Source organism: Protopterus annectens, chromosome 3.part0 (genome assembly GCF_019279795.1).
Source record: "Protopterus annectens isolate FY-2018-M chromosome 3.part0, PAN1.0, whole genome shotgun sequence".
Classification (NCBI taxonomy): Eukaryota; Metazoa; Chordata; order Ceratodontiformes; family Protopteridae; genus Protopterus; species Protopterus annectens.
The window spans coordinates 432021378-432045285 of record NC_056731.1 but is presented as its reverse complement, the minus strand read 5'-3'; the positions used below and the strand labels follow the sequence as shown (position 1 = coordinate 432045285).

At 41.2% G+C, this 23908-nt stretch overlaps 1 protein-coding gene across 2 annotated transcripts in view; it reads right to left on the bottom strand.

Annotated features, from left to right (window-relative positions):
• The window catches only part of SEMA5A (semaphorin 5A), a 2688572-nt gene that overhangs the window by 297301 nt on the left and 2367363 nt on the right, over window positions 1-23908 (bottom strand). For both annotated transcript variants that reach the window (XM_044064865.1, XM_044064863.1), the window contains one exon: window positions 11012-11237. In XM_044064865.1, coding sequence (XP_043920800.1) covers window positions 11012-11237 — 226 coding nt within the window. The remainder of the gene's footprint in view (window positions 1-11011; window positions 11238-23908) is intronic.

The following is a 23908-nucleotide window of genomic DNA, read 5'->3' as shown; positions in this document are numbered from 1 at the left end:
GTTCCAGGTTTTGGGGCCATGACACATGATATGTGGTATAACCTGGTAGTGCTGGTGTGCTGTCAGGAGGCTTGCAGCAGGTTTCTGTCACTGCACAGACATCGATGTTCTCCATACTGGGGATGGCCTTGGGAGCATGCATATTGGGGTTTACACATCTGGCATTGGTCAGCATTACCCTTATGAGAGCCACAACAAGACAAACCAAGTAATAAGAACCAGTAAACCCAAAAGCGGCAACATTTCCACGATGGAATGCAGTAATCCACACGATAATTTTATAAGTAACACAAACACTGAAATGCTATGTTTGGTAGAAAACTCCTTAATGCTTGAAGTCACGGAATAATTCTTTTATTGTAAAAAAACTTGAAGTGTTAAATTGTAAAAAAACTTGAAGTGTTAAATTGTAAAAAAACTTCAAGTTTTTTTACAATAAAAGAATTATTCAGTGACTTCAAGCATTAAGGAGTTTTCTACCAAACGTAGCATTTCAGTGTTTGTGTTACTTATAAAATTATCGTGTAGATTACTGCATTCCATTGTGGAAACGTTGCCGCTTTTGGGTTTACTGGTTCTTATTACTTAGCATTACCCTTATGTTTCTTTCCACTTATGTTTTCTAGGGTGGTGGGTTAGTCTTTACAGCCTTGCCTACAAAAGGCTCTATGGAGGTGACAAAGGCCTTATCCAATATCCAGATGCCCAGGGGTAACAGGTGCAAGCCATCCCAAGAACAGCTGCATGGCTTGTCAAGCATGACATCCCAAGCAGACAGACAATGGATCCCCTTGGAATGACACCAGTAAGTGTGCCACTTGCTATGACTGATCATTCCGTGTTTGTACTGTGGCATTATTCTTGGTAAGGGTAGGATGCTGCAAACGGTGAGTGTCATACTGGCCTGGACTACATAATCAGAGAGCTCATCTATGTCTCTTTTCATGTAGTCTAGGTAGGTACATCTCAGGTCATTCACACCAGCATGGACTATGACTGCATTATATTTCTACTTGCTTTGGAGTGACCTGCATACTTCTGTTATGTGGCATATTGTGGCAGCTTACAGGCAGCTTACTGTACCCTTTCCCTTGTTCAGTCTGGTGTACGGGACAGCAGTGTGTCTGACTATGGAGTCACCTATTACAACTGTATCGGGCATGTTGTTTCTCCTTCTGGCCTATGACTGTTTGGCACACCAGCTTTGTGTACTATGTGTTGCATGTACTATGTTTGGAGGTTGTTTGATTGGGTGTCTGCTTTAGAGGCCTCTGTTGGTGTGCTGTGTTTGTAATTTGTGCCTCCGGGAATGTTTTTCTGTGTTTATGTCTTTGGTTTGCAGTTGTGATAGGTCTATGTGGGACTGTGTTTGTGGTGTGTGTGGTTACCTTCTCCTCCTGAATAGTTTTTGGAGTACTGAGTTGAGGGAGCTGAGCCTCCAGTTTGGATAGATGGTTGCATCTCTCACATATATTTGTATTTCTTGGGTGGAGTTGGGGTTGTCTGTGTACTTGGGGCAGGTGTAACATTGCCTCAGGATTCACAGATTCAACTTGTTGTGGCTGGCCTTAGTGGATTGTATGTGTGGACATATTTTATTGCCATACTACTGATCAGTGATTACTTCATTGTTTATGTTTGCTCTATCATGTAGTAGCTTCCTCATTCTCTTGCATGGTTTGGTTATGGCTGGTGTCCACCATGCCAGATGCCTGTGTGTATGGCATTGTGTCTTGTTTTAATTTAGGATTGTATAATCCAAGCATTCCTGGCAGTGTTCATGGAATGGCTGTATTACAGGTTCTGATGTGTGGCCCATATTTTGCACCTGCACAGGACCTTTAATGGATTCCACATCAGTTTGGAGGAGTGCAAATATTGCTTTACACATGTTTTCCACTGTGGTTTTCTGGCCAGGGACTGTGGTCAGGATTTGTATATCCAGTGTGATTACTCTATGGTCTGGTTTTACCAGTGAGCAATACACTTCTCATCTTGCCATCCAGTACCCATGTTGCTGATTATCACATCCAGTATGCTTATTCCTCTTTTGGGAGTGGTACGTTGTTCCTGGGCTTTTTGGTTTATGGAGTCTATGAACTTTTGTCCTACACTGTTGGAGCTAGTATAATGCTCCCAGTCTATGTCTGGGTATTTTCAGTCACCCAATATAATGTGGTTTGGAGGACTTGATATATTCATGTATTCCAGCATAGGCCAGGTGCAGTTCCTGGTGTTGGGACAGTAGTCTGTAGCAGGCTATAAACTGGGGGGCAGTTTTAGCCACTGTTACTTGACCATGGCTAGTCCATGCTGCTTCTTGTTGTGGTACCAACATGGGGGTGTGGTTATCCTTGACAATTCTTGCTAGTCACCCTCCTTTTGTAGCTTGTTCCATGTTTTGAGTCTGTACAGCACAGTATGAGGTGTAACCTGGTAGTGTTAGGGTGCTGTTGTGAGCCTTGACTCAGTTTTCTGTTACATCACAGATATCAACATTCTCCATACTGGGTGAGTTTAGACTGCATGCATCTTGCTGTTTCGACTTATCCCTTATCTTATTCTTATCCCTTCTGATACCTATGGAGATAGGTTTGTGTTTTGAGCCTTACCTATTCAGGGCACACTGTGGGTAACAACAGCCTTTGCCAGTATCCATACGGCCTGCACTGATAGGTGCACGCCAGTCCTAGCAGGTGGAGCATCATGTCATGCTCAGCATGTCATCCCAGACTGGCACACATTGGATCCCCTTTGACTAACTGCGATACTTCAGTCAATTATTGCACTTGATCATCTCATTGTAATATTGTGGCATGATGCTTGGTGAGGGTAGGATGTTAGTCAGGGTCCTCAGGTGTGCATATAGTGCATGGTGTTACATTACTTAACACATGGTATTCATGCCTCAGGTGGTGCTGCAGGGCTGCCTCTGTTGGATGCGCATATTACACTTCCCTGTACATGTTTGTGAGCAGGTCATGTCATTGTAGGCATCCATGTTATTATTTGAGTGAGTCAGAGGGGGTATCATTCCCAGGGTGCCTACTGAGCCAGTGTATGTGCTATGCGTTGCCTCTTTGCCAAGGCCAGGGCATACTGGGCACGCCTTCTTCTGCCTACTGGGGCAGGCTCAGGTTGTTCCTCCTCCGAGTCACACTCTGCCTGTGATGGTCTTGGCAATGGTGGGGGGCTGTTTGGCCCGGCCCTATGCTGGTCCTGCTGCAGCTGTTTTCGCAAGATCATATTATGTAGCATAGCACATACCATGACAATTTGGGTACATGTAGTTGGTGTGTACTGCAAGGCTCCACCAGATGTGTCCAGACACCGGAACCGTGACTTGAGCAGCCCAAACACACGCTCTATTACATTACGTGTTTGTGCGTGTGCCTCATTATGGCATTCCTGTTCAGGTGTGTGTGCATTTCTGATGGGTGTCATCAGCCACGGCTCCAGTGCATAACCTGCATCCCCCACTAGGTGTCCGTGCGGGATGTCCCCATTGGCAAATGTCTGGTACAGCTGCGTCAAATGCCAGATGTGGGAATCATGGTAGCTCCCAGGACAGCCAGCACACACATTCATTATTATGCCCTGGGCATCACACACGACCTGGCAGTTGATGGAGAGGAAGCCCTTGCAGTTGATGTATGCCCTACCCCGCTCACCGGCTGGTGCTTTGATGCATATGTGCGTGCAGTCTGTTGCAACCACTACCTCAGGGTATTCCGCTATTTTCTGGAAGAGACGCATATTGCTGGCCAATACCTCACGGGCATTGGGGAAATATACATGATCACCGACATGTGCTGACATGGCATCCAGGAACTGGTGCAGTACCCTGGAGGCTGATGCCTGTGATATCCCCATAATATCACCAGTTGGTCTCTGGAAGGTACCTGTTGCTAGTATTCTTAGGCCAACACATACCTTGGTTTCCACTGGGATGGGTTCCCCTCTGTTGGTTCTGTGTGTGAGGCGTGGCCTGCACAGCTCTACTATTTGCTGCAGGAGGTCTCTGTCTACTCTATAGCTCTACTATCTCCAGCTCATGTAACCCGTGGTAGGTGACCCTGGGCCTGTACACTCTTCTCCGCCTCCTCACTGTGGGTTGTCTGGCACCATCTGCATTGTCACCACCCTCAGCAAGTCGCCTATGTCTCATTATGACAGCTATGGCAGCCCCTAACATTTCTGCTCTGAGTTCAGCTTTTTCAGTTTTCACTTCTAATAGCTTACTCCTGTCTTGCAGTGTCTCTTGAGAGAAACATCCTGCACTGCTGTTTGCAGAGTTTTAAGTGCTGGGCTGGGCTACTATTCTGCCTGTGTAATTGCCTGCTTCTAATTGTTTTCACCTGCTAGCTCCAGCAGTATTCCCTGCTAGCTTCCTACTAAATCTGTTGCTTCCTTTTTCCTCTCTGTTTCCTCAGGGAGGAGCCGTGTGCAAACCAGCAGAAACACACTCACAGTGGGTTACACGTGCGCACACATGCTTACACGGTTCAGAATCTGCTTATTCAGATTAAAACGCGTGCACACCCACGCAAACAGTGTTAAACATCTCCCAACACGCTCCCACATGCTCAGTCTGCCTTACACGCACGCACACTGTCTTACTCGCGCTTCATGGCGCACACGTGTGCATGCACGCCCAGCAAGAAACTTTGGTGTAGGCAACAGTGTACACCTTCCATTTCTTGACTTTCTCATGCTTATCTAGTGGCACACCTCTTTCCATGATATCTGTCTGACATCTGTCATGCAACTCTGACCTCCAATGAACTGCATTTCTTTCTGCCATTCCCCCTGTGATGTCACCTATCTCCGACTCTGTTCCTCCCCCTTATGTAACTCTTACACTACTCAGAATGTGCTCATTTGCTATGTGACAGTGGAATTCAGTATCCTAACACTCATTTGCATCAGATTGCCTACTAATGCTTAGTTACATGTCTTAGACTCAGCTTCCCCCCTTAGCAACCACTACACGGTGGCCATGTTGGTTTTGGTCTGCTGGTCCCTGCACTGACATTCCATGTATTGCATAAAACCCACATTTGTGGGTTTATAACCTTCGTTTTTAGGTTTTATACAGCGCAGCCCGTTTGCGCGGGGCTGTGCTAGGTTTAAACATCGGCAATCGCCGAAAAAAAAAATTATATTTTTAATATATTTGCATCAGGTTACTTTGCCAATGGCCACATATTTGGCCATTGGCATGCTGCCTGACACATATGCACCCTTTATTTGGAGCTGACATGGCTCCATTGCAGTTTTTGCAGAAACGTACTCAGTTGTCAACTGAGTACATTTCTGCAGCTAAAACGGCTCTTACACGGGCTGTTCTGGGCTTCCTGGATCGCTAATCATCCTCATTTGCATGCTATTCAGCTGCAAGTGAGGTGATTAGCTTATCCACGCCGACTCCGTGTAAGAGACATTTTAGCTTGTCTCTTACACGGACTTTGGGCTGTTCCTGGATCGCAAAGGCTGCATGGAGTCTTACACTACTCTTAGACTCCGTGCAAGCCTTCGTGAATCCGGCCCAATATATAATATAATAATAAAGGAGTCAGAAGTGTTACAGTAACATAGGCAATGTATAACAACATTTTGTAGAAGACTCGGGTGCTTGGCAGGTATTCAGTAGATCAGACAGATAATGATAATCTGCACTTACACAATTTTTACACACCATGTGAGGCAAACTGTGCTGTGATTAAGGGTGAGTGCACAATAGGGAGAGTGAAGAAGAGTGTGGGTATCTGAGAGATGAGTCAGGTTAGTAATCAGGTGACTGAGGAATTGGGGATGGTGCAAGGGCATAGCCAATGAGAGGAGAGATGTTGGTAGAGTGATTTTTTTTGAATGACGGGACAGTATTTATATTCCACAGAGAAGGTGGAAGGGCATTCCAGAGTTTAGCTACAGTGAAAGAGTAAAGGTATTGGCCTACAGGGAGTTTAGGTCTCAACTTGGATAAGTGATTGATTTTCAGATCTTAGCGAATGGTTTGGTTGATAGAGTCAGAAGTGAAGCCAGGGCTGGGCATTTGGAGGAATTATAGATGAATTTGTGTGCTGTGGCTAGTTGTATGTAAGTTAGGTGTTGTAGGAATTCTAGCCAGTTCAGGGATTGTAATGAGTGACAGTGATAGGAGGAATATTTTGCTCTAGTAATGAATTTAGCAATTTTGTTATAGCAGCTCTCCATTTTATTTTATAATGACAATTGGATGTTTGTCAGAATGGGGGCACCATAGAGGAGAGAAGGTAGGAGAAAAGTTTGGGCAAGTGGTTTTCTAGTAGAGTAGTTTAAAAAGTGTTTATGTCAGTAGAGGGTACCAAGTTTTTGGTGTGTTTTTTTGATGGTGTTATGGATGTGCTGGCAAAGGTTAAGTTGTCATCTAAGGTTATGCCAAGTAACTTAGTATGGGAAACTACCTCTAAGGCAGTCTTGCTGGTGGAGAAAATAATGAAATCACATTTGTTAATGGTGGTACTTTTTTGGGCATAAAGAACAAGAGTTTTGTTTTATTTGGGTTTAGGGCGAGGTGATTATTTGTCATCCAGGTTTCTGTAATAGAGAAAGCATTCTGGGTGATTCTCAGAAGTTCGGTTTCAGAGTTATCAGAACAGATAATAGTAGAATCATCCGCGTATTGAACTACAGATGCATGAGTGAGAGTGGAGTGAAAGTCATTAATAAAAATACAGAACAGGAGGGGGCCTAAGATGGATCCTCGGGGAACTCCAGTAGAAGTAATGAAAAAGGAGAGAAAGAGTGCAACCATTTGGTAGATTGTTGTCTGTTTGTGAGGTAACTGGTGAACCAGTTAAGGATAGGTGTGGACAAGCCAAGGTGTGAGGGCTGAGAAAGGAGGAGAGGATGGGAGATGGTGTTGAAAGCATTAGAGAGATCAAGAAAGAGTGCGGAGATAAGTTTACCATCATTGCGGCTGTGGTTAACAGTGTCTAGGAAGGATAGGAGAGCAGCTGTAGTACTGTGACCAGGGCGGAATCCATGCTGAGTTGTGGAAAGTAGTTGGTTTTGGGATAGGTAATCCATGAGTGAAATTTGTATACATGTTTCCATTATTTTAGAAATGGGAGATAGAATGGCTATAGGGTGGAAATTTGAGATGTCTGAATTATTACCGCCTTTATGTAAGGGTATGATAAAAACTTTCTTCCAAATGGATGGTACATAGGCTTCTTGGATAGATCTATTTATGAGAATGCTTATGGGGTAGCTGATGGATTTGGTAGACATTTGAAGGCATTTTGGGGGTAAACTGTCTGGGGTGGTGCTACTCCTTTTTGATTCTTGGTAGAGTTTATACCTCTCAAATCTCCAGATTTTTGCAGAAAGTCCAGATTGTTGCCTTATATTTTTGGTCTGTTCCTCTGACAATATGTGGTTTTCTGGAAGATCACTGAGGGTTGAAGTCACAAAATAATGACATACATTTGAGTTTCGGACTTCATATCCTTAAGAAAATGCATCCTAATAGAATTCTTATTATGCTAGAAACTTTCTAAGTTTATTAGAACAGGGCTAAGAGGTTGACAGTTGCAGTCCAAGAGTTTTTTTGGTATCTGTGTTTCTAAGCTATTTTGCAATGTTATTTTGAATGTTTCTGACACTGGACTTTCTTTACTGTGAAGTGCCTTTATTTAAAATGTATCATACAAGTTATGCTTTTGCTGTTATTACTATCAAGTACCTGTTTCTGATAAAAACAACTTTGCTGATTGTTCATTCTTAATTAACCAACTAAGACTAAAGAGGAAATGTTTGCTGTTTTCTGAATGTTTCAAGACTTTTGCTCTGATGAAGCAGTCTGCTGACAGTCATCTAGAAAACATGGCAGTATAAGAGTCAAACTGACATTGTAACTCATAACACTTTCACAGACCACTGCCTCAACTACCGAACTGTAGAACGTTGGATGCCTCTTTTTGAAACAGTGTAAGTAATAAATATAACAAACAGGTAATCAAACTGTTTTATTTACTCATGTCAGCCCTGTAGTATGACAAACATGATACATCAAATGTAATGGAATCAAAGATAAACAGAACTGTTAAGAAGTTAAGCGGCATGTGTTCCATGTGCCAGACAGAAGAATGCGTAAGGGATGGGGTACAGAGACACTTCTGACCAGTTAGAGTCACAAATGATGCAGTAAGAAAATGCCAGATATGGATGGTCAAAGCATTCCTTAGGACAAATGGCAGATATAAATGTTCAAATTGTATTTATTTATTTATTTATTTAACATGTGTTTACCAGAAAAGTCCAACTGGGTCAGTGCCCATTTTCAACGGAGGCCTGGGGAGAAAAGCTCCAGAAACAATTAGCATAATTACATAGTTACATTGGTTACATTGACTTGTACACATTAGAGTAGGATAATTTGTATATACTATAAAATGCACTGATGGATAGGACAAATATTTATAAACACAATAGTTCAAAGCAATCTTGAAAAATAGATACAGACATAAGGTTTTATGTATCATAAAATTCAAATTGATGGATAGTACAAACAATTATACATACAATAGTTCAAATTAATCTTCCACAATAGATATAGACATAAGGTTTATATGAGGAGTGCATAGTCACGAAACAAGTGGACTTTACAAATTATATGATTCAGACAGAATTATGTTACAGAACAGTTAAATGGGTATTATTATTAAAGCAAGTTTGTTTTGTAAGTCATGTAGAACAGGAGTGAGAGATGCAAGGAAAGGAATTGCAGAGGAGGGAAAAGGGTGACAGAAGCTTAAAGAGTAATGTGTGGGGTATGTTTGGGAAGAAGCAAGTGGAGAAACCAAGGTTAGGAGAAAGTATAGTGTTGGGAAAAGTTGGAGCAAGAGGAGGGAATAAGAGGTGAGGTTAGTTTAGCAGAAATAGAGAGATAAGTTAAGGGCTAGATGGAGAGGGAGAATAGTTAAGGTAAAGGTATGATAAGTAGGGTGTGGGGGAAGAGAGAGAAAGATATGGGTTTTAGTAGGAGGGCAATATGGCATAAATACATTTATGGCTAGTTATTTGTGAGGGAGGTGGGGGACAGGAGATTATAGCAGTTAAGAATTTTTTTTTTTTACTGAGCAGGCTTGTACATTTCTTTTCCCATTATGAAGGAGTAGCTTAGTTTCTTTTGCAGTCTGAGGGGCTGTAGTCAGAAACTAAGTTAAAGATTTTATTATAACTTTGTGAACTCAGTTTGGATTTGAGGATGGAGCTGATTTTGATGGCCAGGTTGTAACTTTAGAAAATAAATAGCTGGGAAGTAGCCGGGCCCTTCCAGGAAATTTCATAGTGCAAATTAAGTCTTAATTATGCCTGAAGTCACTTGATTCACTGGAAAAGATGAAGCTCTGCTAGTGAGCTCAATGGAGAAGATTGCCCAGACCTGCTGAAGAATTCACTGACTCCAAACACAGCTCTTCCTTTGGTCATTCTGGTGTTTCCAGAGTCTGTTTCCTCATAAAGAGCAAAAAGGCTGCCTTCCCCAAGTGCCATAAAAGCAGTTGTTAAACTATCATGTATCCCAAGCAGAGTCAATCAAATGCTGGCACTTAGGGGTTAATTTACAGTTGCTGAGGGTGAAGCCAAAGCAGTCACCCCTCATACTATGCATGTCTCTCACACTCCTATTTTTTAACCTTTGCAGGGTTCTCACTATGATGAACTTTTTTTATAAATATAGCAGTCACTGGTTAAGCCCAGCAGCAGAATAGCATAGAATCTCAGTTTAAAACATCTAGAAAGCATTTTTTTAACAAAATAAAAAATGTCTACCTATATATACTGTATACACACACACACACACACACACACACACACACACACACACACACACACACACACACACACACACACACACACACAGGGCTACTTCTAAATTTCAAAGTTTTGAAACTTTGAAATTAAAAAAAAATTAAAACAAAACAATCTTTTTTTTTACATTTTTGCAGGGGGGCAAGCCCCCTACACCACCCACACCCCCTGCTAATTAAATATACCAACCCCGAGGTCAAACTACAGTGAGGAAAAAAGATAAATATACCATTCTGTGCTGTACAGTGATCTCCATTTAAATGGTTCAAATTTTCTGCAACTTCAAAACTTAGTAGACCCATACACACATATGTGTTTATGTATATATCTATATCTATATATATGTATATACACACACACACACACACACACACACACACACACACACAGACAGACACACACACACACACACACACACACACACACACACACACACACACACACACACACACACACACACACACACAGACATGGAGGCAGTTGTTTTTGCACACATTCGCATTGTTAAAGGGGGAAATTCAGTGTTGTTTTCAAAGAATTCCATTTTCATTGCTGGTTTACTGACTGTTTTACATTTTGACATGTCCAAGATTGCTGAGCAGTGAGAAGGGGAAATTTCTCTTTTTCCCCACTGCTTTGTTATATTTGAGTTGGTATATTTAATGTAGCAAGGGTGTACTTGCTTCCCTGCAAAAACAAATGTTTTTGTATTTTTTTTAGTGTATCAGGTGTGCAACATTGCAATACAATCTAGTGTGGCTCAGTTTAAGCCACATTTAAGGTAGTCTAGTATAACCACATATGTATTTTTTGGAATACCTGCTTCTCTGCTGTACAGGATAAATGTTATTCAGTAACCTGGAAACTTATTCCTACAATATCCCACATCAAAGTTACTGCTTTGAAATGCGTCTTTATTATTGTTTGTTATTATTGCAGATAGTGATTTGCATGTAGGGTATCACATTTACTATGTAAATAGATCTTTCTGTAGCTTCTGTATGCAATTCATGCACTGTGAGCAGTTCAGTATTCTGTCAACCAACATCAATAAATAAATAAATAAAACAGCTGGGAAAATCTATACAACAAGTGCCTAACAGTGGATCTATACAGCTGCATGCTGCACTTAATACACAATGACTAAACTCACCATTGGTAGAACAACCACTGCCTCCATCACTGGTGCAGTAGCGCATCTCTATTCTTTGCCTTCCGACCTCCAACAAATTAGGGTCAGGCAGGCGAGCCTTGCAGGTGTATCTGAAACGTTGCTCATAATGGCCACCATTATCAGAGATGTTGACTGGAGTCCATGGAGTCCAAGGGGTAGTTTTTTTCAGTTCTGGGCAAGAGTTTGTACTGCAAGGTTGGTATTCCTAAACAGAATTGTAAAATAAAAGACATCAAGATGGTTAAGAGGAGCAGATAAAATAGATTACCAAATGATTTGCTTCAGATGAGCACCTTTTCTGCCAAATAATAAGCATCATAGTTATGCAGCAGGTAAGCAAGGAGTACTTATGTTACTATCTTTGTAGGAACTCATGTGCTTGATATAGTATAAGGTGAATGTTTGCACACAGGAGAAAATTTATGAAAAAAAAGATTAAGGCAATCTATACTCACATTACAGTCACAGGCTTCTTCAGCTTAAATGTATGCTCCCTTTTACACTTTCTAAGCTGGACTTTACTGCTGTGTATTTGCCACTGTCCAGTGCATTCTGTTGCCAATATGTTTCAGTAGTTGTAAGCAGGTTGTACAAAATGTCACAAACTTTCTAAGATGACTACAAAACTGTTCTCGATAAATAAGCTTTATCCGCTTAGAAGAATGACTACTATGTTTGGAACAGAATCTTAACCAAGGCAGATAAGACCATAGCACTGCTAAAACTTATAGTAATTCCAGCACCCTAAACGGAATAACTATATGTCCCAGCACTATGTTTATGATTGAGAATACTTTTATTAAATATAATTGGTCCTCTGAATTAACAACAGCATACAAAGCTATACCATTTTAACTTCATTCAACCCAGTATATAAAAGAAGAGCAAAGACAAAGTAGGAAATAAGAAAAAAAATCTTCATATAATGATCAAATCCTCTGGATTTGACTTAATACATAGCTGCCTTTCCTGACTTCTTACAAGCAGCTCAAATCACTAATTTAGCAAGACATATTAAACTTTTTTTCAATTACTGCAACGTCAGTTTCATTTAGTATACATTTCTACAAACCTAGTGTTCAAGGCAAAGATCGTACACACACTGAATGAATTAGCTAAGGCTGTAGTCATGGAAACAGTTTAGTCATGTATTATCCCAATGGTTCTGTTATCCCTTCACAGTATAAGGCAGGAGTCTGCAGTCTGTAATTCTTTGCTCGTCCCAAAGAGCAGCATTCACCTACTCACAGCTACTCCTGTTTGCTTTTACATTTTTACTGCAGCTTTAGGACCGTATAACAGTACATCAGAGCCAATGTTCACAATGTTGAGTAAATGCTAGCTCCAAGATCCTGACACTGGTTCCTCCAGTCATTTCATTTATTCTGCCTGAGCTCTGACTATGATGTCTGACATGCTGGTGCCTTACCATTTCCAGCAGCTGACATTCCCATCCATTAACTGTTCAATAATCTAGTCAAACTAGCTTGAGTGAATCCTAGCCATCACAAAATAGGACCATAGCATCTATATGCGTATAGCTTCCTACAAACAATATGCAGGTACCTGTATTTTTATATTAACTGGGCATTAAGATAGTGTGATGTGTTTTCATACTCAGTCTTCAGAACTACTTGTTTTCTCTCTGGTACTCATAGACAATTACGAAAGCATTTGCTACAAAGCTTTATTTGTGTGTAATAAATAGCTTCATTTAAAACTCTGTTTTATGTGTGGCCATTGTTGCTCATATCAGATACTGTTTTTACTAACAAAATTGCATTATAGCAGATTTGTCTTTTGCACTGCAACAATCCCTTGAAAGTAATACTTCATAAAACTAATAAATTATGTCAGTTTAGACAAATCTGGTGCCTTATCCTTTGTGCGCTGGGTCTGTTTTATGGTAAAAAAATTATATGAAGTCCCATCAGTCCCAAATGGTGACTGTATTTAGAATTTTGTGGTCCCTGTTTCTGTTTAGTGGGATGGGAGACTGTTCTTTTTATTATTTCCCCACCATGCACCCTATCGTCATCTTGTCCTGGTGCCCACATGCTACATCAGGTTTACCTCCCCCTTATAATCACCCCCAGACTTGCTCCTCTAGGGTTGGGACTGATGAAGATCATTGGGAATGCTGGGAGAATGAGTAAACCTTGCTGCTATGGGATGATGTAGTACAACTACCCTCATTTTACTCATCAGCAATGTTTGACAGCTACTCTCCTCTATAGACCAGCTTCCCCTCAGGGGGCTCTTAGATAAACACCCTTCCCCTTGGGATGGACATGCCCAACCCTCTCTGCTACCATCTCAGACACATGATCCACTAATCAAACCTGGGTCACCACCACCACCATACACACACAAACACACACACACACACACACACACACACACACACACACATATTGAAGGAAATGTTGTCAGATTAGTAATTTGCCTACAGCATACCTTTGAGATGTGGGAGGAAATTTGATCATATGGCAAAAACACATGTCCATACAGTGAGGGCATACAGACCCTCCCCAGAAGGCAACCCTGCCAAAAAGAGAGCTAGAGAACCAAGCACTGTGAGACACTGATGTTAACTACTGCACTACTGTACCATCCTAATATTATTCATACCTCATAAACACTTGGTAGACTTACCACAGTAGGTGTACTCCTCACTCTCATTGTCATGCACTCCATGGCTAATACATACCCACAACTACCCTTACTTCTTTACGCCACTCACACAATTATTCACCCACAATCCTCTTTTAAAGCCTACTAAGCCAAGCTTATAACAGAACTGCTACTATCACTGATATTCATCATGGCAGAATCAGTTACTATCACTGATATTCATCATGGCAGAATCAGTTGCCCTTCATCCAAATGCCCTGCATCATCTGTATTATCAGATTGTCCAGCCCTTTTCACATAATATTGCCTGATGTAAAATTAAGCAGGAATTTCAATCATTTGGTAGGTTGGTTAGAATAAAAAAAAAAAAAACTAGAAATAAATGTGGCAATCCCTGATATCTTACTTATTTTAAAACACATTGTAGTACACATTTTCCTGTCAATAACCTCTACCCTCTTCTATCTTTTTTCCTGTTTGCATTCAGCCATTGGTTCATCGAACCTTAATTGTCCAGGAGCCCAAAAGAGCATTACTGTCATTTCATCCCCAATGTGACATAATAGTTTTGTGCTACTTTACTGACTTCATGATGGGATATATGCCATGTACACAATGGCAAATATGTACTTATGAATTAGAAGTAAGCATATCATTTGAATACACTTGGCAGCGCATGCTAAGTATTCACTTCCCAAAACGCACTTCTAGACTTGACGTTCCACCCACGAAAGTAATGTGCTCTCATTCAGATGTGTGTTCTCTGAGCACTTGAAATGCTGGCTCAGGTAGCTGTGACCTTGGTCAACAAATAACTTGTGAAACAGAAGTCTGTGTATGTACTTCTGTTCTTGCTATTCACCTGTCTGTCAGTACAATATTATATGAAGAACCTTAGTTAGTCCACAGCCTTGAAGTCTGGTTGAGTTACTTCTTCCTATTATCAATGCATGTCATATTTTCAAAGATAAAAACTGTTCAGAATATTGCTGTACTTTGGTATAAACACAAGCATAGCTGGAGTATTAGGTTTTTGAGAATATGTTGAACATGGCACAAGTAAGACAAATCACATTTTACTCATGTAACAGTGACTTGAAATTATATTTATTAAAAATAGCATTATCATTAGGACTGAAAGTGGCTTTCAGCAATGTATAAACAGTGAGTTTCTTATGAATAATCTTCCCTTTCCTTTTCCAGGAAATCTTCTTCTTCTAGTACCTAAAAGGCCAGCACATTAACTGATTGCATTCTCTTTTACTGAAACGGCAGGCATTTTAACTGATATGTTCTCACTTTGTCCTGAATCTAATGGTTCAGTTAAGTGAAGGGATGCTTCAAAGCCCACATTTTGGTCAGTTACCACTTCTAATGGCGTGTATTTTTCAAAATATTGAACGTTTATCTTTGGAGCGTTTCCATCAGTAAAAAAAAAAATACATATATATAGATTATTTTGTATACTAGTGACTGGTTTTAAAATCACTGCCATATACTTCCTATAGTTATATATATATATGTTTTAAGAATGCGTTGTCTGAGCCTGTGATAACATATAAATAGAGCAGTATTTCAACTTTTATCAGCCAAGAGAACGTGAGAAAATGATCAAGAATATTGCTTACCAAAAATATCCTCATACTCAGTCCCCTTTAAACCTGCTTCTGGGGCTGTTCCATTTCTAGGAATAATTTTCGAGTGACAGATGGATTTGACATACACATGGAACTTGGCTTTAACGTGGTTAACTGACACAATCTAATTCGTTGAATCATTCATCTCTTAGAGCATTGAATTAAAAGTCTTATGTAAACTTTACATTCGTTAAAAATACGCACTTCCTGTCACTTTACTTCTGAAGCGAAACTTAACAACCTTTTTATCACAAAGATACTTATACAAAGTTTGTCCTAACTTATTTTAGGGCAAAGTAAAAGGACAGCTACTGGGGAAACCAAACTCTACTAATTGTTTAGTGCAGGACCTTTACTGCATCACAGAAAGGGTTCACATGTTCACAGGTTTTGGTGTTGATCTTAAGACCAGCTGACAGGCGTGCCTGACATTATGCTCTGGCCATACCTCTTACTACCTATATGTATTCAAACATTCATATGTCTCAACTCTACCTCATTTTGAGGAAGGTTCTCCATTTTGACTCTTAAAAGTTCTATATTCCATACTATTGAAAGAGTATGTCCCATATTCATTGGTACAATGTTTTAACTAAAATCCATGACAAATAGCGATGAATCATGTTAATTCATCAAAATAACTTTTTATAAGTAAAAAGTAACAACTTTTATCCATGCAGTGAGGTTCCTCGTTCACATTGTAAATAAGTATTCCACATTTTGCCCATTTGTTTTACATTATGCGAGCCAGATATTCCACACTCTGTGGAGTTAGTAGACTGAGTGCCATCTCAGTATTTTTCCAGTAAATTATTAGTGAAGAGCTTAACGTCATCATGGCATAATTTATTATGTAGTTGTGAAAGTCATTGAATGATGAGTCTGCCCACATTTTTATATTATTTACTTTTATTATCAGCAACAGGATATATGACCATGTCCTGACACTGATCATCACATGTTTTAAGCGTAGGAGTTCCAAAGAGAACTCAGCTGAACATGGCTTTGTACGTTATATATAACTCCCTCTCAGAAGGCTGTAGGGTACTAAGAATAACAACGTTTGTTCTAGTTTTGTTTACACAGGTCATGCTTTGTAGGCCCTCTGGTTATTAAGTTTCTGCAGTTGCTCACAGAGAAGTAAGCAGCACTTTTTAAATTGCCAAAACAATAAGCCTACTCTGTTAATGATCTGATGACTTCCCATGATTCTCTGACATATACACCTCTGACTGTAAATTGTGGCGTACAGCTTTCTTTCCTGAGTTTCATTGGAACAAACAAATTTAGACTTCATATATTGTCGACAGTGATTCTTTGATCTTTGATTTCATAACTAAACTTTAGTCTGAACCTGAAAATGGTCTACTTGGACCAGTCACTCGTTAACAAATGTAAAAGTTGGTAGTATTAAGAGTAATATTGTTTCCAGAACAGAAAACAAGAGTAAGGTTATTTCTCTACCAAGTTTGGTCAACCTGCCTGCCCTATATTATTTTTAGATACCTTTTAGAGTTAACTTCATTTTCTACCTTGCAGTAAATTTCAGCATACGTTGTTAATCACATATCTTCAAATGCAGTTCTGTCCAGGAAAAAAAAACACACAAATAGGAGTGGCCCAGCAAACAGTGCAGAGAGGCTACACTGGACATTTCAGTAAACTTGTATAGGCAATCTGCTGTTTTTATCTACGGCATTATCTTCCATTATCGGATATGCACCCACTGAACTAAGTAATTCTTAATATTTAGTTCAATGATTTTATTTACAATACATTATGGGGATTGTGTGCAATGCCTTAGCCAGGTGCAAATACACTACACATGTAGACAGTCCCTCATCAAGTGCAACTGTTTCTTCTCTGAAGAAAAACATCACAATAAGTAACAATTTTTGTCTGTTGTCAATACATGCTGTTTTCTGTTTGTAAAGTAGTCAGTGGCTTTTAAAACCACAGTGGGTGCTACCCAGTATGTGATTTTACAGATATTACAATTAAGCCTGTTTGCACAGTAGGTAGAATCTGATACAGAACCCGTTCGGTGCATGAAGGCAAGAGGAGTCCTGTTTCCAAACTTCCACAATTTTTTTTTCCATTTTGAAGATATCTGTTTCAGATAATTAATGTTAAAACAAACATGGGGACAGGATCCTTACACCCAGTAGTCATAACAGAACTAGGACAATTAAGTTTATAGTCTGAAATGATGGTGACCATAGACAACTACTCAAAAACAGTTAAAAAATGCATACACTTTTGTCAGAAAATAAAATCAGGTATTCTTCCATCTTAAACAGTGGAACCATGCTTTGTTAATAAAATACCAAATCAAGCACACAGGGCCTAAAGTACAGTTTTGTACCTACCATAAATGTAGATGTTCGAGTGCTCATACAGCTGCAGTCATAACAGATGGGTTATCCTGTCGTCAGGCGGGTCCTCGGTTGGCCGAATTCCAAAGTCTAGATCCGACGTCGGTTGTCGTCGCTTCTTCCCTGACGTCAGTGCAGCAGGGGTATAAAAGAGCCAGCCGACGCCATCTTCTTCAGTTTTTCTTGCCCCAGATGTCAGGTGCCCCCAGAAGGAAGGCAAAACATAAACTTATGTAATCATGCAATATAGGATAATCAAAAAACAGTAGTTGCAAGCAAATACACCATAAAAAAATACCCCAAATAGGTTGTATGAGAAGGTGTTTGTCATAAGACCAGTCCTAAGAGGGGATGGAGGGGGGGTAACCTGGACTGCAGCTGTATGAGCACTCGAACATCTACATTTATGGTAGGTACAAAACTGTACTATGTTCATCGTGCATACAGCTGCAGTCATAACAGATGGGTAGAATCCCAAAGCTAAAAAGGGGTGGTAGGCACTAAGTGGAACTAGGAGGAGCAAGGATGCCCTGCAAGACTGCTGTGGCAAATCCGGCTCTAGATTTAGAGTAAAGTGGAAGGTGATCGTGTTTGGAGAAAGTGTGCACTGAACTCCAAGTGGCTGTTTCCCAAATGTCCTTGGTAGGAACCCCCCTGAGGAAAGCTGCAGAGGTAGCTGTGGCCCTTGTGGAGTGGGATCTGATGCTTGAAGGCACATCTTTTCCATGAAATGAGTAACAAAAGCATATGCAGTGGGCTATCCATTTTGAGATTGTCTGTTTGGAGATAGCCTTTCTTTGAGCACCTGTACCATAGGACACAAAGAGTTGCTCAGATTTCCTGAATGGCTTTGTCCTGTCCAAATAATAACGAAGTTGTCTGTGAATGTCCAAGGAATGCAGTAGTCTTTCCCCTTTGTTTTGTGGGTTAGGGTAAAAGGTAGGTAAGTGGTTAGTCTGATTCAAGGTTACACTGGATACTACCTTTGGCATAAAGGTAGGATTGGTTCGTAAGGAAACTCTGTCCTGATGGAAAATGATGAAAGGTTGCACAGCCATGAGGGCCTGTAGTTCTGAAACCCTGCATGTTGAGGTGATAGCCAGAAGGAAGGCTGTTTTCCATGACAAGTATTGTAGTTCTGTTGAAGCAGCTGGCTCAAATGGAGGAAGGGTCAGCTTTTCCAATATGAAGTTGAGGTCCCAAGCAGGGACTGGTGGTTTCCTTGGGGGTTTTATATTCTTTGCCCCTCTGAGGAACTGTCTTTAAGAGAGGATGAGAGAATAAAGGAGGATCTGTGTTGTATTGTGCACAAATGGCTGAAGCGTGGATTTTGATGGAGGAGAAGGAAAGTCCACTGTTTAACATCTCAGCTAGGTACTGTAAAATTTGAGGTAAATTTATTACCCAAGGGTTCTGGCCCTTTTTCTGATTCCAGGCACAAAATCGTTTCCATTTGGCGGAGTAGGCTTTTCTAGTAGAAGGTCTTCTGGCCTCCAAGATGACATCCTGCACCTCCTTGGAGAGGAGGGTCTGTTGGGAAATCAAGGGATTCTCCATGCAGCTAGATTTAGGGTTTTGAGCTGGCTGTGAAGAGTTTTGAAGTTGTGCTGGGGCAACAGAAGAGGCACTAGAGGTAGGATCCATGGTGGGGAATGTGTCAGGCTCTTCAGGAGTGGATACCAGTGTTGTCTTGGCCAATCTGGAGCAATGAGAATCATTTTCGGCCTCTCTGCTCTGGCTTTTAATAGAACTTTGGGCAGCAGAGGAAGAGGCGGAAAGGCATAGACTGTCAACGTTGTCCAATTGAAAGAAAGTGCGTCCACTTTCCAGGCCTGTGGATGATAGGTCCTTGAGCAAAATGTTTTCAATTGGTAATTTCTGTGGGTAGCAAAGAGATCTATGTCTGGCTGTCCCCATGCCTGAGTTATCCTTGCGAAAACTTGAGGATGCAACTTCCATTCATGTGGATCTGTCATATTTCTGCTTAGGCTGTCTGCCAGTGTGTTTTCCTTCCCTGGCAGGAATTGTGCCTGAAGTTGAATTTGCAATTCCAGAGCTGTGTTCCATAGGGTCATGGCTAGTCTGCACAGGGGGTATGAATGAGTTCCCCCTGTTTGTTTATGTACCACATCACTGTGGTGTTTTCTGTCCTTATCAATAGCTGGCCTGGATGCAGTAGGTCTTTGAAGGCCATAATAGCATTTTGCACTGCTAGCATTTCCTTTTGGTTGATGTGTAGGTGCTTCTCTTTTTGGGACCATTTTCCCTGAATGCACTGATCTGTCATGTGTGCCCCCCAGGCGTAGTCTGAGGCGTCTGTTGTGGTGATTTGAGTTGCTTGAGGAACGTAGAAAGGAAGACCTATGTTTCTTTGGCATGCTTGAGCCCACCACAGAAATTCCTTTTGAAGACATGGAATGAGTGGTATAATTGTTTCCAAACTGTGGCTGTGTTGAGACCATAAGTTTTTTAGGTACCATTAAAGTTTCCTGACATGCAGCTTTGCACATGGGATGAGAAGGATGCAAGATGCCATGAATCCCAGAGCCTGCAAGACTTTCCTTGCAGTCAGCCTTGTGAAGGTTGCCATTTTGCTGAAGTATTGAGATAGTTGCCCTTGTTTGTCTGGCATGAGGTAGGCCATCTGGGTGGTTGTATTCAAGCTGGCACCCAGGAAAATTATTTTTTGAGAGGGTATTAGTTTTGATTTCTTTTTGTTGATTGTGTATCCCAGAAAGTTCAACAGTTTTATTACAAACGCCAGGTGTTTCAGAAGTATGTTCTTGCTGTCCGCTTGGATCAGGCAGTCATCCATATATGGGTATATTTGTATTCCTTGAAGTCTGCAGAAGGCAATTACTGATGCCAGGCATTTCGTAAACACTCTGGGTGCAGTAGATAAGCCAAAGGGCAATGCAGAGAATTGATAATGGGTTGAACCTGCAAGAAATCTGAGGTATCTTCTGCAATCTTGTCTGATAGGGACATGCAGGTATGCCTCCTTGAGGTCCAACGTTACCAGCCAAGACTCCTTGCCAAGCATGGGAAGAAGCTGCTGTAATGTGAGCATCTTGAATTTTGGTACCTGTAAATATGTGTTTAGGATGGATAGGTCTAAAATAGGTCTCCAATCTTTGTCTTTCCTTGGTACCAGGAATAGTCTGGAATAAAATCCTTGACCTTGTTCTTTTGCAGGTACCTCTTGAATAGCTTTCATGTCCATGAGAGCTGAAATTTGTTTTTGTGCCTCTGCCCTTTGATTTTGTGGCAGGTTTGGCATGCCACTCATTTTTGGAAGGGTGTGAAAGTGGAATCTGTAGCCTCTGTCTATAATGTCCAGAATCCAATTTGTCTTTTGTGACAATATGAAATTTTTTTGAGAATAATGCCAGTTTTCCGCCAAAAGGTGCTGCCATTAAAGCTTTGCTTGGCAGGTAGAGGGGGAAGTCATTGTGTCTGCTTTCTGAATGACTGTGATCTATCTTCTCCACCTCTTGGGGTTGGTGCCTGCCATTGTCTGGCTCTAAATGATCCTTGAGATTGCCCTCTACCCCTCAGGCATCTGTATCTGCCTCTTTGAGGTGTGTCCGTGGCTGGAAAGGACCAATTTTTTGAAGGCCAGTTTCTGCAGAAATGTGGAGGTTGTACCTGCAGGAAATCTTTCACTGTTTGCATTGATCTCGCTTTTTCCTCCATTTTCTTTAGTACCACCTCAGCTGTAACACCAAACAATACATCTTTTTGAAGAGGTGCATCTAGTAATTTAGCTTTGACATGATCTGGTAAGGCTTGTTCTTTGAGTCAAGCATGTCTATGTATGACAGACCCTGTAACAGCAGCTCTACATGAGGCCTCTAAAGCATCAAAACCACACTGCAAGGTATGTTTACCCACTTGCTCTGCACCATGCAACAAATCCTGCAACTCTTTTAAATCTGGTTGTTCTGGTTGTGTAATTTTGCTTTTCAACTGAGATAACAAAAACTATTGATACTTTAACATATGAAACTGACAGTTTAATGCCCTCATGGTTAAAATGGCCGAGGTATGCACCTTTTTCCCCCACCTTTCTAAAGCTCTGGAATCTCTCTCTGAAGGTAATGGGTCTTTACCAGTAGAGGCCTTAATTCCCTTGGGACCCTGTGAAATAGTTTCTGGGTCAGCAGTATGGCTTTTGTATAGGAACTGGTGTGAATCAGGAACCCGGTAATACCTGTCTGGTTAAACAGGAGCTGGAGGTAAAGAATCTGGGTTGAGGCTGGCTTCTGTGTACACATCATCTAATATATCTAAAACAGGAGGGATAGCCAGGGGCCTATGCTGGGGAGCAAGAGAAAATCCCTGAGCCTTTTCTTGGAATCTGAGTAATCTTGGCCTTCCCAGTGAAAGTGTTCCCTCAAAGTATGCAGGGTTTCCCCAAAAGTGTAGTCCTCAGGGGGGAAGAGAGAGGGAATAGACTCCTCTGCATCACAGTCTTCAAAAGGAGAATAGGTATAGTCCTGGTCCTCAGAATGTTCAGAGGTAATAGAAGCTTGATCTGAGGAAGGGTAGTCTTCCTCTAATCTTGGCCTTTTGTCCGAGCGGGGTTGATAACCCCTGATAAGAGTAATCAAATCCTCAGCCATTTTGAGCATCTGTTTTTTAGGCATGGGGCCTTGAGAGGGGGTCTGAGGTCCCTGTTTTTTAGTTTTCATGGCTGCTTTAGATTTTGTGAAAGCTTTAATAGAGAAGGAGGAAGGCCTGAGGACACCTTGAGAAATGGCAGGCCTGTCTAACTGAGTTTCCCCGCCAAGAATGGCATCGGTATCTGTAGTTGGAATGGGGACCAAGGAGCCTGCGACCTCAGGTACAGAAGACACCGGTAATGAAGTGTCATCGGTAATCAGGGGCTGCGTAGGCGCATCGCTGAGAACCGGAGAACCGGTAGTCGGCCTTAGCGTGGTGTCAGTAGAAGTCGTGGACCTCGTATGTCGGTCCTTATCTTTGAGTCTTTTACTCAAAACTGGAGTCGGAGTATCCGACGACATAATATAATTAAATTTTTTACCAAAATAGTGAAGGGCGAAATCCGCCCGACGCTTAATAGTGCGTTTGTTGAATCTAGCACACAAACGGCAGGCCGAGATGTCGTGGTCTGGGCCTAAGCAAGGAATACAGAAAGAGTGGAAATCCTTATGCGGTATTTGCTTCCCACATGAAATGCAATTATTAACTTTGTCTGACATCGGTCTGAGGCAAGAAAAGTTTCCCCAATGGGGTACTTAGCTTTCAAGAAGACTTCGGCTGAAATATTTTCATAAATCTCAGGAGCTGGCCGACCGGCACTTGTGAATTGCTTCTGCTTCGGGCACCGCGCGGCAAAAAAGACTGAAGAAGATGGCGTTGGCCGGCTCTTTTATACCCCTGCCGCACTTACATCAGGGAAGAAGCAACGACAACTGATGCCGGACCTAGACTTTGGAATTCGGCCGACCGTGGAGCCGCCTGACGGCAGGATAACCCATCTGTTATGACTGCAGCTTTATGCACGATGAACATTTACAAAAGACTTGTTCTCAGTATGAAGTGACCACTTACACTGACAGCAGGTCTTTTGGAGTCTGGCCATTGTACAAGCTTGTTTATAGATAGGCTTTATACTGAAGCAAGTCACTTACACTGAGAGCAATCTGTCATAATCAGGGCAGACTTCCACTGAAAGTAAATCTTTTGGAATCTGATTTACATACTTGGGGGAGCCATTTTTTTTTTGAAAACATGAATTTGTTTGTTGGTCTTACCTTTGTTTTACCTGATTTTTTTAGACCTGTGGGCTAAACATGTTGGCAAGTCAAATGGCTGCTTAAAGTGTGAAATATTGAAGAAATTATGGTCTTCCAAATATGAGCATTTCCATTGTCCAGGGTGGTCATTTTGCTAAATTTGTTACATAGTATTTTTTCTTGTGCATGACATAGACACACTATGCAGGTGTACCACATTAAGGCTGAAGGAGAGTTAGCAGTGGGGTGAAGAAACAACAGATGCTGCAAACAGCTAAAAGTAAAAACTTCAGCTTTTTTGTCAGTGCTCATTCAAAACTATTTAAACATTTCTGCATGATATAATAATTAGTTTTAGTTATCTATGCAATGAGTTAATAACATTAAATCACACACACACTCACACACACACACACACACACACACACACACACACACACACACACACACACATATATTTGTTTCTCC